The sequence below is a fragment of the Heterocephalus glaber genome, unplaced genomic scaffold (assembly GCF_053883595.1).
Source record: "Heterocephalus glaber isolate CG9 unplaced genomic scaffold, H.glaber_assembly_v1.0 deba00001463, whole genome shotgun sequence".
Taxonomy (NCBI): Eukaryota; Metazoa; Chordata; class Mammalia; order Rodentia; family Bathyergidae; genus Heterocephalus; species Heterocephalus glaber.
The window spans coordinates 3535205-3546658 of record NW_028258310.1 but is presented as its reverse complement, the minus strand read 5'-3'; the positions used below and the strand labels follow the sequence as shown (position 1 = coordinate 3546658).

The window sequence follows — 11454 nt, the reverse complement described above, 5'->3', positions numbered from 1 at the left end:
TCAAAAAATTTTTTAAATGAAGAGAGTTGGGATGTAGTGAAAAGAAAAGGCCCCCGGTTCAATCTCCGGTACTACAAAAACAAACAAAAAACTCAGAAAACACCACCCAACCCTAAAAATTTCATATTGAATAAAACAATATGGAAAGGTTGTGTATTTAGCAACAGATAAACATAAATCAAAAGAAACATTTAGAAAGACAGAATGTGTTAATGTTGACTCACAATGTACAGTGTCTTGAGAGAGCTGTTATTCTTCTTGTAAACTTTGCACAATTCTGACTACCATCAATCATCTTAAAGCTCACTTACATATTGACCTTTATTTTCTAAAAACTATGAATATTTCAGATGGCAACCAGCTTCAGAAAACCAAAGAGTAACTTAGTATTGAAGTGTTTGAAGGAATCATGTTGAGCCAAACCAGGCTCCAGACAAGTTAACATAAGTATTTTTACTTATTGTTGAAAAGTTCCACGACCGTATATTTTGACAGAGAAAATCTGTAAGATTTCTGAATGGTTTTCTCAGAGAGAGACAGAGTGAATAGAAAGTATATTTTCCTGCAGAAGGCCAAATATTTTGGCTATTAACAAAACAATTAACTTATCAAGAACCATGAAAGGATTTCAGGAACAAGAATGTTTTTATTTCTTTTTGGTTTCTAAATTTAAAAAAAGTAACATGACCAATTATCATAATACTCTTTAAATTAAAAAAAAAAAACTGAGGATAAGCCAGGTGTAGCGGTGCTTACTTGTAAGCCTAGCACTTAGGAGGCTGAGGCAGGAGGATCTCTGTGAGTTCCAGGCCAGCATGGGCTGTATAGCGAGATCAAGATGAGCCTGAACTACTTAGTGAGACCCTGTCTCAAACAGCAACAACAACAACAAAAACCAAACAAACAAAAAAACTAAAAAATATATGTATTGTATAGAAAGAACACTCTAGTGTTTTAGGTCAGGTAGGTATTAAATACTTATAACAGGGCACTACACTCAATTTTCCTCACAAACACTGACACTTGAATGCAATTCTGTGATGTCTTCTTGTATTTCAAGTACATGAAATAGCACATCAGCAAGTCAAAATTTCTTAAGAAAATCATTTATACATTATACACATCTTTCTTCAAAGTTCTCCTTCTCTCCCACATTTTCCCAATATTTTATTCTGAAAAGTTTTTAAGATTCAGCATTGTTGAAGCCATATTACAGTGAACATCTGTATACTAGCACCTAAACTCTATCATTAACATTTTACTGTGCTCGCTTTTTCTTCTTTCCATCTGTCTTCTCATCTCTCTAGACACTAATCAAGTCATCATATTTTTCTGATCCAATTGAAAATACATTGCAGACATCAGTACATTTTCTCCTAAATATTTTATCATGCATATCATTAGCTAGCATTCAATGCTCATTTATAGTCTTATTTTTATGATGCAAACTTGGCATACAATGAAAAACATATACCTTAAATGTATCTTACGTGTACATTCTGTGCTTTAAAAGATGTCAATGTCTGTGTTATCCGAACTCCTAGTGTGTATCTTGGGTTTTCAAGAACCCCCAAAGGTTAGCTGGTTAGGGTGGGCCCTCAGCTTCACACATGGGAAGATGATGGGAACTTTAAAAGATGGAGCCAAGAGTCAGGTCCTCAGGTCCTAGGAGACGTCCTTGAAGGGGCAGTCAGATCCAGCCCCTTCCTCTTTTCTCTTCTTGTACTGACCGTGAATTGAGTGACAGGGCTGTACTAAGTGCTCCCTGTGGTGAGGTACTGTCTCACCGCCAACTCAAAAGCAGCAGGTCCAACCAGTCATGGGCTGAAACCTCAAAACTTGCAAGCCAAAATAAACTTCATTGATTTCCAAGTTCATTATATCAGTTATATGTTATAGTAATGGAAAACTAACACATCAACAGAGATCAAATGTTGCTATCACTCTAGTATGTCTTTCCCAGCCAGTACTTACCACTGGTTTCCTAGAAGCAACATTTATTTTTAATTTTTCTCCCATTATAGATTAGTTTTCCCTGGAACATTCCCTGGAATCACATACTTTATACTCACATATCAGTCAATCAGCACATTTTTGAATGTATCACTTGCTTGGTCTTTATTATCATAGAAGAATATTCTGTTTTGTTTGGTCCACAATTTGCATATTTGTTTCTCATTTATGGATAGTAGGGCTTTTTTAAATTTTTACTGTTATGAATAACGTTGCTGTGAAGCATCCTACACAGGTTTTAAGAGCCTACATCTTATCTAGAGATGTCTTTAGTCTTTTCTCACAAAACAGAATTTATTATAGGTTTATCTGGAAGACTATGTACTTCAGACTAACAAATAAGTTTCAATTTCAAGTCCTATTTGGACTTGATGAATTCTGTGGAGTATTCTTTTTTTTCCTTTGAGCAATTAAGCACAGATGGAAAGAATTTTAAAAAGGAAGTAATGACCTTAGGCATATTCTTGAAGTGTGAATACACTGTTTACTTCAAATAACTTATATGTAAAATATCATGCAATTCTAGAAGAAAAAAAGAATTACTGTATAATCTTTGTACTTCCATAAAGACTGACTGTGATTTAAAATAGGCTGGAGTTATTAATACTGTAAATCTTTCAGAAAGAGATTTCCATGCTTGTTCTTCCTGCTCTAAAAAAAAAAAAAATCCAGTATTCATAGATCTCACATAAGTGAAACAATTTCAAACTCTATCAAGACTAGACTGTTACTAATGCTCAGAGATAAGATGAATTATGAATTTTTAAAATGCTTCTCTAAATAACTAAATACATTGAAACAAACTTTTTTGGTATAAGTAGATTATTTCAAATGTCCTTCTGAATATTTGAAGCCTTGGAAGAAGGGAAAGGAAAAATTATGAGAAAGAAAAAAAATGGATACAAAGTCTATGTAAATAGAGAAGGGTGGTGAGAGTGAAGGGTGCATAGGTAATGGGGGAAAAATAAGAACTAAGATACATCATGGGTACAAACACCCAATGATAAATGTAAATGTATTGTATACCTAAAATGTACCAATTAATATATAAACAATTTTTAAAAAAGAATGTGCAAGGATGCTGACTATATTGAATACATTTTTCAAAAGAACTAGAAATAGGCCCAGAGATTTACCTCAGTGGTGCTTCTGCCTGCCTTGCAAGCTCAAGGTCCTGAGTTCAATGCCCAGTACAAAAAGAAGAAGAAAAGAAAAGAAAAGTAAAGAATTAAAAACAACTAATTATGCATAATTGTAAGTTGCAGGAGGTGGTGAGGTAGGAGTGAACAGAAAGTTTCCTTTAAACTCATCTAGCTTTAGGTCAAAAGTTATTATGATGACATAAAGTTTTCTTTTCTGGAAACCTATAAAAAAGAACACGTGATTCAAAACCACTATGCGTATTAGAGAATGAGTCTTCATAAATATGGGAAGATTCTTAAATAATAAAAATACATAGAGAGAACATACACTTATTTCATTTAAAAAATAAACCTCTGTCCCAGCACCACCCACCATGGCCCAGGCAACTGGCAGAATCATGTGGACAGTCAGTCCCCATGACCGCTGAGTTGTCCAGGCTGGTATCTGGAGCTGCACTACAGAGGTGCCCTGGTCCATAAAGACCATGATTATGAGCTCCAGAAGATAGAGCAGAAGTGAACAACAGAGAGAGAGCCTCTCTGAGGCTCCTTGATGAAAATGAAGCCCACTGGGAAAGTGAAGAAAATCTCGTCAATAAAGGTGCAATGGACCATTAGAGTTGGTAAGTTGGTGGAATCAGCACCTTCCATTGGAACCCAGTCTCACTTCAGGGGATGGGCAGATGAAACCTGCAGTAGAACCTTGCAGAGTTTAATCCTGCAGAAGGTCAGGGAGCTCAGCTTCTCTCCATTTGTGTTCTTGTTCCTGGCCTATTTCAGATTTTTATTCTTTATTTTTCCTTCTCTTGATTGTCATTAAGGTGAATACCACTTCTAGCTTCCCTCTTGCTATTAGTTTGTTCTGTTCTTGTCTTTTTGCCTTCGCTCTGTCTTTTCTTCTTGTCTTCAACAGTTTCCCAAAGTTTGAGTGATCTTGTTGTGTCCTCTAGCCTCACTTCTAACCTTTCCCTTTCCTTCTATCTCTCTCTATCCCTCCTTCCCAAGTTCTACATCCTTATCATGAAGGGTAAATTTGCTATACTGAAGGGTTTATTTACTACAAACACATTTTGGGCGGGTCCTCAATTTTGACCTAGTTCATTCACATAGTTAAAGGTGACAAATTAATAGCTACCACAAATTGCCATTTACTAAGCTGTGTTTGATGCTATTGTTGATGCTGATTGTATCACTTGGGCTTAGGTGTTGTGATTGATTTAATCAGCTGTCCTTTCTGGTATACTGAAAGTGAGATTGCCTAAGGATCATTACAGACTCAAAACCCAGTGACCAACTATACTTGGAAGACACTTCTTAGAAGCAATCATTTAGTAAAGGTTCTAAATAAAAGCAATAAAGATACTCACAATAAGCAATATTGATATATCAACAAATCAATCAATAAGCAATGTCAACCCAGGAATTAAACCAATAATAGCACAAATGAGAAGACACCTAAACAAGGCACAAACCCAGACTTTCAGCTCACCAAAGGCAAACTCTGGGGGCAACGAGGGGGAAAAATCTGAACACCTGGACACCCTGAACTAATAGCACAAGAAGTAACCTAACAGATGAATGATGCCCTAGAAAAATGCAAAACAAAAATATTTTCCCAGATAACTACAGAGATGGTGAGCAGAATGAAAGACATGATTAGAGACTCCAGAAAAGAAACAGATTGAAAGAATAGATGAGCTCAGGATCATGATGGAAGCCATGAATGCCCAGCATAGGAAAAAAATGGAAACCATGAATGCCCAACATAGGAAAGAAATTGAATCATGAAACAGATTCAAACAGATATCCAGGAGGTAAAAAACTCAATTGAAAGTATTTGCAGCAGACTAAGCTAATATAAAGACAGAAAATCAGATATAGATGACAGGATTGCAGTTAGTGACCAGGAAAAGAGAGATTTCTTGAAAACAATACTGAATCATGAGAAAGCAACCCAGCAACTGCTAGATGGCACAAAGAAGAATAACATAAATCTGATAGGTGTCCACACAAAAACAGAAGAAAGTACAAATGACCTAAAAAACTGTTCACAGAAGTAATGGCAGAAAACTTCCCAAGCAGAAGAAAAGAACTCGACATACAGATAAGTGAGGCATATAGGGCTCCAACTAGCCATAATAAAAAAAATCTAGTCCTAAACATATAATAAACAAGATCCCAGAAACCCAACAGAAGAACAAAATACTACAAGCAGTTAGAGAAAAGAAACATCACATACAAAGGAAAGACCATCAGAATCACAGCAGACTTTTCAACACAAACCTTCAGGTCAAGGAGAGCCTGGAGTAAAGAATTTCAAGCCCTAAAAGAAAAAAACTTCAAACCTAGATTGTTATATCTTGCCAAACTATCTTTCAAAATCAATGGAGAAATAAGATACTTCCACAGCAAAGAACACCTGAGAAACTTCATGAATTCCAAACCAGCACTCCAAACAATTCTAAACAATATCCTAGAAAAAAAAAAATCAATGACAGGGCCAGGAATTTAGCTCAGTACTTCTGCCACTTACCTTGCAGGCACAGGACCTGAGTTCGATCCCTGGTACCAAAACAAAACAAAACAAAACAAAATGAGGGTCACAACTCCTTGGGGCCCAACAGAGTGAAGCCATCAGGCAAGGAAAGAAATTAAAGGAAAAGTGGGGAAAAAATAAAAAACAAAAGAGCCAACAACAGGTAATATCATGACAAGGATAAGTCAATATATATCAGTTCTAAACATCAATGTTAATGGCCTCAATTCACCAATCAAAAGAAATAAAGTAGCAGAATGGATTAGGAAACAAAATCCAAAAATATTCTGTATACAAGAAACACACTTAATTAAGAGAGAAATTCATAGACTGAAAGTAAAAGGATGGAAAACAGTTCTCCATCTGACAGGAACCCAGAAAAAAGCAGGGATAGCTATCTTACTTGAAGAAAAGGTAGATTTCAAACCAACACTAACTAAGAGAGATAAAGAAGATCACTACATCTTTGTAAAGGAAGCAATCAAAGAGGAAGAGATGACAATCATAAATATATATGCACCAAACATTAGTGCACCCAATTGTATAAAACAAATATTAATGGACATGAAAAACCAAATAAGCACTAATACAATTGTAGTGGGGGACCTCAATACCCCACTGTCTCAAGTAGACAGATCATTTAGACAGAAAATCAATGAAACGCTAGAACTGAACCAAACTTTTGAACAAATGGACTTAACAGATGTCTACAGAGTATTCCACCCCACAAAATCAAAATACACATTCTTTTCAGTTACACATGGGTCATTCTCCAAAATAGATCACACACTAGCTCATAGAACTTGTTTAAATAGATGCAAAGACATTGCACTTATCCCCTATATATTATCAGACCATAGTGCAATAAAATTGGAGATCAACAGCATAAAAAACCACAAGAACTTCACAAACACATGAAAATTGAATGACACTCTCCTGAACAACCAATGGGTCCCAGAGGAAATTAAAGAAGAAATTAGACAGTTTCTACAATTAAATGATCATATCAATACAACATACAGGAATTTATGGGACACAGCAAAAGCAGTTCTATGAGGGAAATTCATAGCAGTGAATGCCCATAAGAGGAAAACAGAACAAGCTCAAATAAACAACCTAATGCTGAACCTCAATCTCCTACAAAAAAGATCAAGACAAGCCCAGATCTCATACAAGAGAGGAAATTGTAAAGATCAGAGCAGAAATCAATGTAATGGAGACTAAGAGAATGATACAAAAAAATCAATGAATCAAAGAGTTGGCTCTTAGAAAGAATAAATAAAATTGACAAACCCTTAGCCAACCTTATCAAAAAAATGGAAAGAAAAGGCTCAAATCCATGCAATTAGGAGTGAAAATGATGAAATCACAACAGATCCAACAGAAATCCAGAGGCTCATCAATACCTACTTCAAGAACCTGTACTCCAATAAGATGGAAAACACAGAAGAAATGGTCAAATTCCTAGATACATATAAATTACCAAAGTTGAATGAAGAAGATATAAAAATTCTAAACACCCCAATTTCAATCAGTGAAATTGAAAATGTAATTAACATTTTACCATCAAAGAAAAGCCCGAGTCCTGATGGCTTCACAGCTGAATTCTACAAGACATTTAGGGAAGAGCTAATGCCACTACTTCTCAAACTCTTTAATGAAATTGAAAGGGAAGCAATACTCTCAAATTCATTCCAGGAAGCAAGCATTACTTTGATTCCAAATGCTGAAAAAGACCTAACCAAAAATAAAACTACAGGCCAATCTCCCTAATAAATTTAGATGCAAAAATCCTCAATAAAATACTGGCAAACAGAATACAGAGGATCATCAAGATCACATACCCTGACCAAGTAGGATGCACCCCAGGGATGCAAGGATGGTTATATGTAAACCAATAAATGTAATACACTGTATTAACAGAGTCAAGGACAAAAACCATGTGATCATTTTACTAGATGCAGAAAAAGCATTTGACAAAATCCAACAGCCATTCACGATAAAAACCCTACAGAAAATTGGAATAGATGGTCTTTATCTAAACTTGAAAAGGCTACCTGTAAAAAACCAACAGCCAACGTCATGCTAAATGGTCAAAAGCTAAAGCCTTTCACATTAAAATCAGGAACAAGATAAAGATGTCCACTACAACCACTCCTGTTCAATATAGTTCTGGAAACATTAGCCTCAGCAGTTAGACAAGAGAAAGAAATAAAAGAAACAAAAAAAGGAAAGGAAGCATTTAAACTGTCATTATTTGCTCATGATATGATGCTCTACATAAAAGACCCAAAAAACTCTGCTAAAAGACTCCTAGACTTAATTGACAGATTCAGCAGAGTATCTGGATACAAGGTCAACACTCAAAAATCAATAGCCTTGTACACAAACGACATACTCACTGAGAGAAAAACTAGGGAAAAAATTCCTTTAACAATAGCATCCAAAAAAATGAAATATCTAGGAATCAATCTAATGAAGGAAGTAAAAGACCTCTACCTTGAAAAGTACAGTACTCTGAAAAAAGAGACTGAAGAGGATATAAGAAAATAGAAAGACATTCCTTGTTTCTGGGTAGGAAGAACTAATATAGTAAAAATGGCCATGCTCCCAAAACTGCTAAATAGATTCAGTGCAATTCCAATTGAATTCCCAACAGTATATTTCACAGAACTAGAGAAAACAATCCAAAAATTCATTTGGAAGAAGAGACCTAGAATAGCAAAAGCACTGCTAGGCAACAAAAACATGACAGAGGTATAATCCCCAACATGATACAATACTACAAAGCCACCATGATAAAAACAGCATGGTACTGGAAAAGAAACAGACCTGCAGACGAGTGAAATAGATAAGAAGATGCAGAAACAACTCCAGATGTACTCAGACAATTCATCTTTTTTTTTTAACTTTTTTTCACTATATTAAATTCTTTTATTGGTACATTGTAGGTGTACAACACAATTACATTTCTCATTGGGAATTGTACCTTTACATAATGCATCTTGGTTCTTATTTTCTCCCCATTCCTAGCCCTCCCTTCATGCCCTCCATCCTTCCCTATTTACAAAGACTTTATTTCCATTTTTTCCATTTCTCATCATTTTTCCCTTCCCTTCTTTCCTTTCCCCTGCCTCTCCCACTACTCCTACCCCTTTGGACCTTTTCTTCCTATTTGCATTATCGATTATTCATTCTAATCATTGGTACATTTTAGGTATACAATATAATGACATTCATCATTGGAAATTTGCACCTTTACATAGTCTCTCTTGGTTCTTCTTTTTCACCCTTGCCCAGCCCTCCCTTCAACCCCTCCATTCCTCCCTATTTACAAAGATTTTGTTCCTATTTTTCCATTTTCTCATATTAATCCCATTCCCTTCTATCCTTTCCCCTAGCCCTCCCACTTCCTTCCCCTTTGCCCCTTTTCTTCCTATTTCACATTACCTATTATACATTTTAGTCCTTATTTACACTTTCAGTTTCTCACAGTAGAGAAACTATTTGGTATTTATACATGTGTGTCCTATTTATTTCACTTAAGAGTATTGCCTCAATGTGCATCCACTTAGCTATAAATGTCTCTAATTTCTCATTTTTTATGGCTGAGTAGTACTCCATTTTATTTAAAAAAAACCCACATTTTCTTTATCCAGTCTCCAGTTGATGGGCATTTGGACTGTTTCCAAGTTTTAGCTATTACAAACTGTGCTGCTATGAACATGGGTGCACATATATCACTGTGGTATGAATATTTTAATTCTTTGGAGAAGATCCCCAGAACTGGAATAGCAGGATCAAATGGGACTTCCAGTCCTAGTTCTTTGAGGAATCTCCATACTGATTTCCACAGTGCTTGCACCAGTCTACACTCCCACCAGCAGTGGAGCAAGGTTCCTCTTTCCCCACAGCCCCGCCAGCATTTGTTATTGGTTGATTTCATGATAGCAGCCATTCTTTCTGGAGTGAAGTGGAATCTCAATTTTGTTTTCATTTGCATCTCTTGAATGACCAGTGATGTTGAAATGACTTTATGAACAAAACCTCAATAGCATGTGAACTAGCACAAAGAATCAACCACTGGGATCTCATCTTATTAAAAAGCTTCTGCACTGCAAGAAAAACCATCAACAGAGCTAAGAGACAGCCGACAATGTGGGAAAAAATTTTTACCAGTTGCTCCTCAGAAAAGGACTACTATCTGATATGCAAAGAACTTTTAAAAAAATCAGAAAACCTACATTTAAAGACTCAATTCAAAAATGGGCATCTGCAATGAAAAAACATTTCTCAGACAAAGAAATAAGAGCAGCAAATAAACATACGAAAAAGTGTTCAACATCACTGATCATTCAAGAGATGCAGATGAAAACAACACTGAGATTCCACCTCACTCCAGAAAGAATGGCTGCTATCAAGAAATCAACCAAAAAATCAGCCAGAGCGAAGGGCAGCGGCAGCGGCAGGAACGCCGCAGCGGCAGCGCCGGGAGCAATGACCCGGGGGGAGCGCGGGATAACGCTGGCTGCGGCGAGCCGGTGAAAGCATGAGAGGTACTCAATTTGACAAGTTGGCATCATGCGTCAGTATAAGCTAGTCATTCTTGGCTCAGGAGGCTTTGGAAAGTCTGCTCTGACTGTACAGTTTGTTCAAGGAATTTTTGTTGAAAAGTATGATCCTACAATAGAAGATTCTTATAGAAAGCAAGTTGAAGTAGATGCACACCAGTGTATGCTTGAAACTTTGGATACTGCAGGAACGGAACAATTTACAGCAGTGAGAGATTTGTACATGAAAAATGGACAAGTTTATTTATTTGCTTTAGTTTATTCCATCACAGCACAGTCCACATTTAATGATTTACAAGATCTGAGAGAACAGATTCTTCAAGTTAAAGACACTGATGATGTTCCAATGATTCTGGTTGGTAATAAATGTGACTTGGAAGATGAAAGAGTCATAGGAAAGGAACAAGGTCAAAATCTAGCAAGACAGTGGAACAACTGTGCATTCTTAGAATCTTCTGCAAAATCAAAAATAAATGTTAATGAGATCTTTTATGACCTAGTGCAGCAAATTAACAGAAAAACTTCAGTGCCTGGGAAGGCCCTCAAAAAGTCATCATGTCAGCTGCTTTAATATACTAAATGCATTGTAGCTCTGAGCCAGGTCTGAAGAACTGTTGCCCAATTCAACAGTGCCAGCATTCCAACTTTGTTAAACCTACCAACATCTTAAATGGACTTTCCTGTGGTGGTACACTTTAAGAGGCAGATGAAAGCTACTATATCAGTTTGCACACTCTAATCACTTTCCAGTATCACAAGAGAGATTTTTACTTATATAATAGCCCTAGAGTATGCAGCTGGTAAAACCAGAGGCTACATCCAGTATTACTGCTAAGAGACATTTCTTCATCCACCAATGTTGTACATGTATGAAAATGGTGTACTGTATACTTTAACACACCTCATACTTTGTATTGGAGAGTACAATAATGTAAATCCTAGAAGCACCACTATTTTAGCATAATAAAAGAAAATCCAAAGAGCTCCTATATAGACTGTTCCAGATAACTTTGCTTCTTTGATACTTGTAGCTTATTGTAATTTTTTTAAAATCAAGGTCATTGTCATTGTATTGTACAAAAAAGCGCTTTGTTAACACAGCTATGTAATTTTTTAATTTTTCAAAAACTTGTGGAGACCGTGATCTTGTCTTTAAACTATGATAGTCCTTTCAGTATAATGTCTTAGATTA

The 11454-nt window shown here is 36.0% G+C and overlaps 1 protein-coding gene across 1 annotated transcript; it reads left to right on the top strand.

Annotated features, from left to right (window-relative positions):
• The first annotated feature begins 10243 nt into the window (after window positions 1-10243).
• LOC101714409 (ras-related protein Rap-1b) lies at window positions 10244-11193 on the top strand. Its single transcript, XM_004854464.4, has one exon. It carries the CDS (start codon window positions 10273-10275, stop codon window positions 10831-10833), a length of 561 nt encoding a protein of 186 aa, XP_004854521.2. The 5' UTR covers window positions 10244-10272; the 3' UTR covers window positions 10834-11193.
• Window positions 11194-11454: the final 261 nt, after the last annotated feature.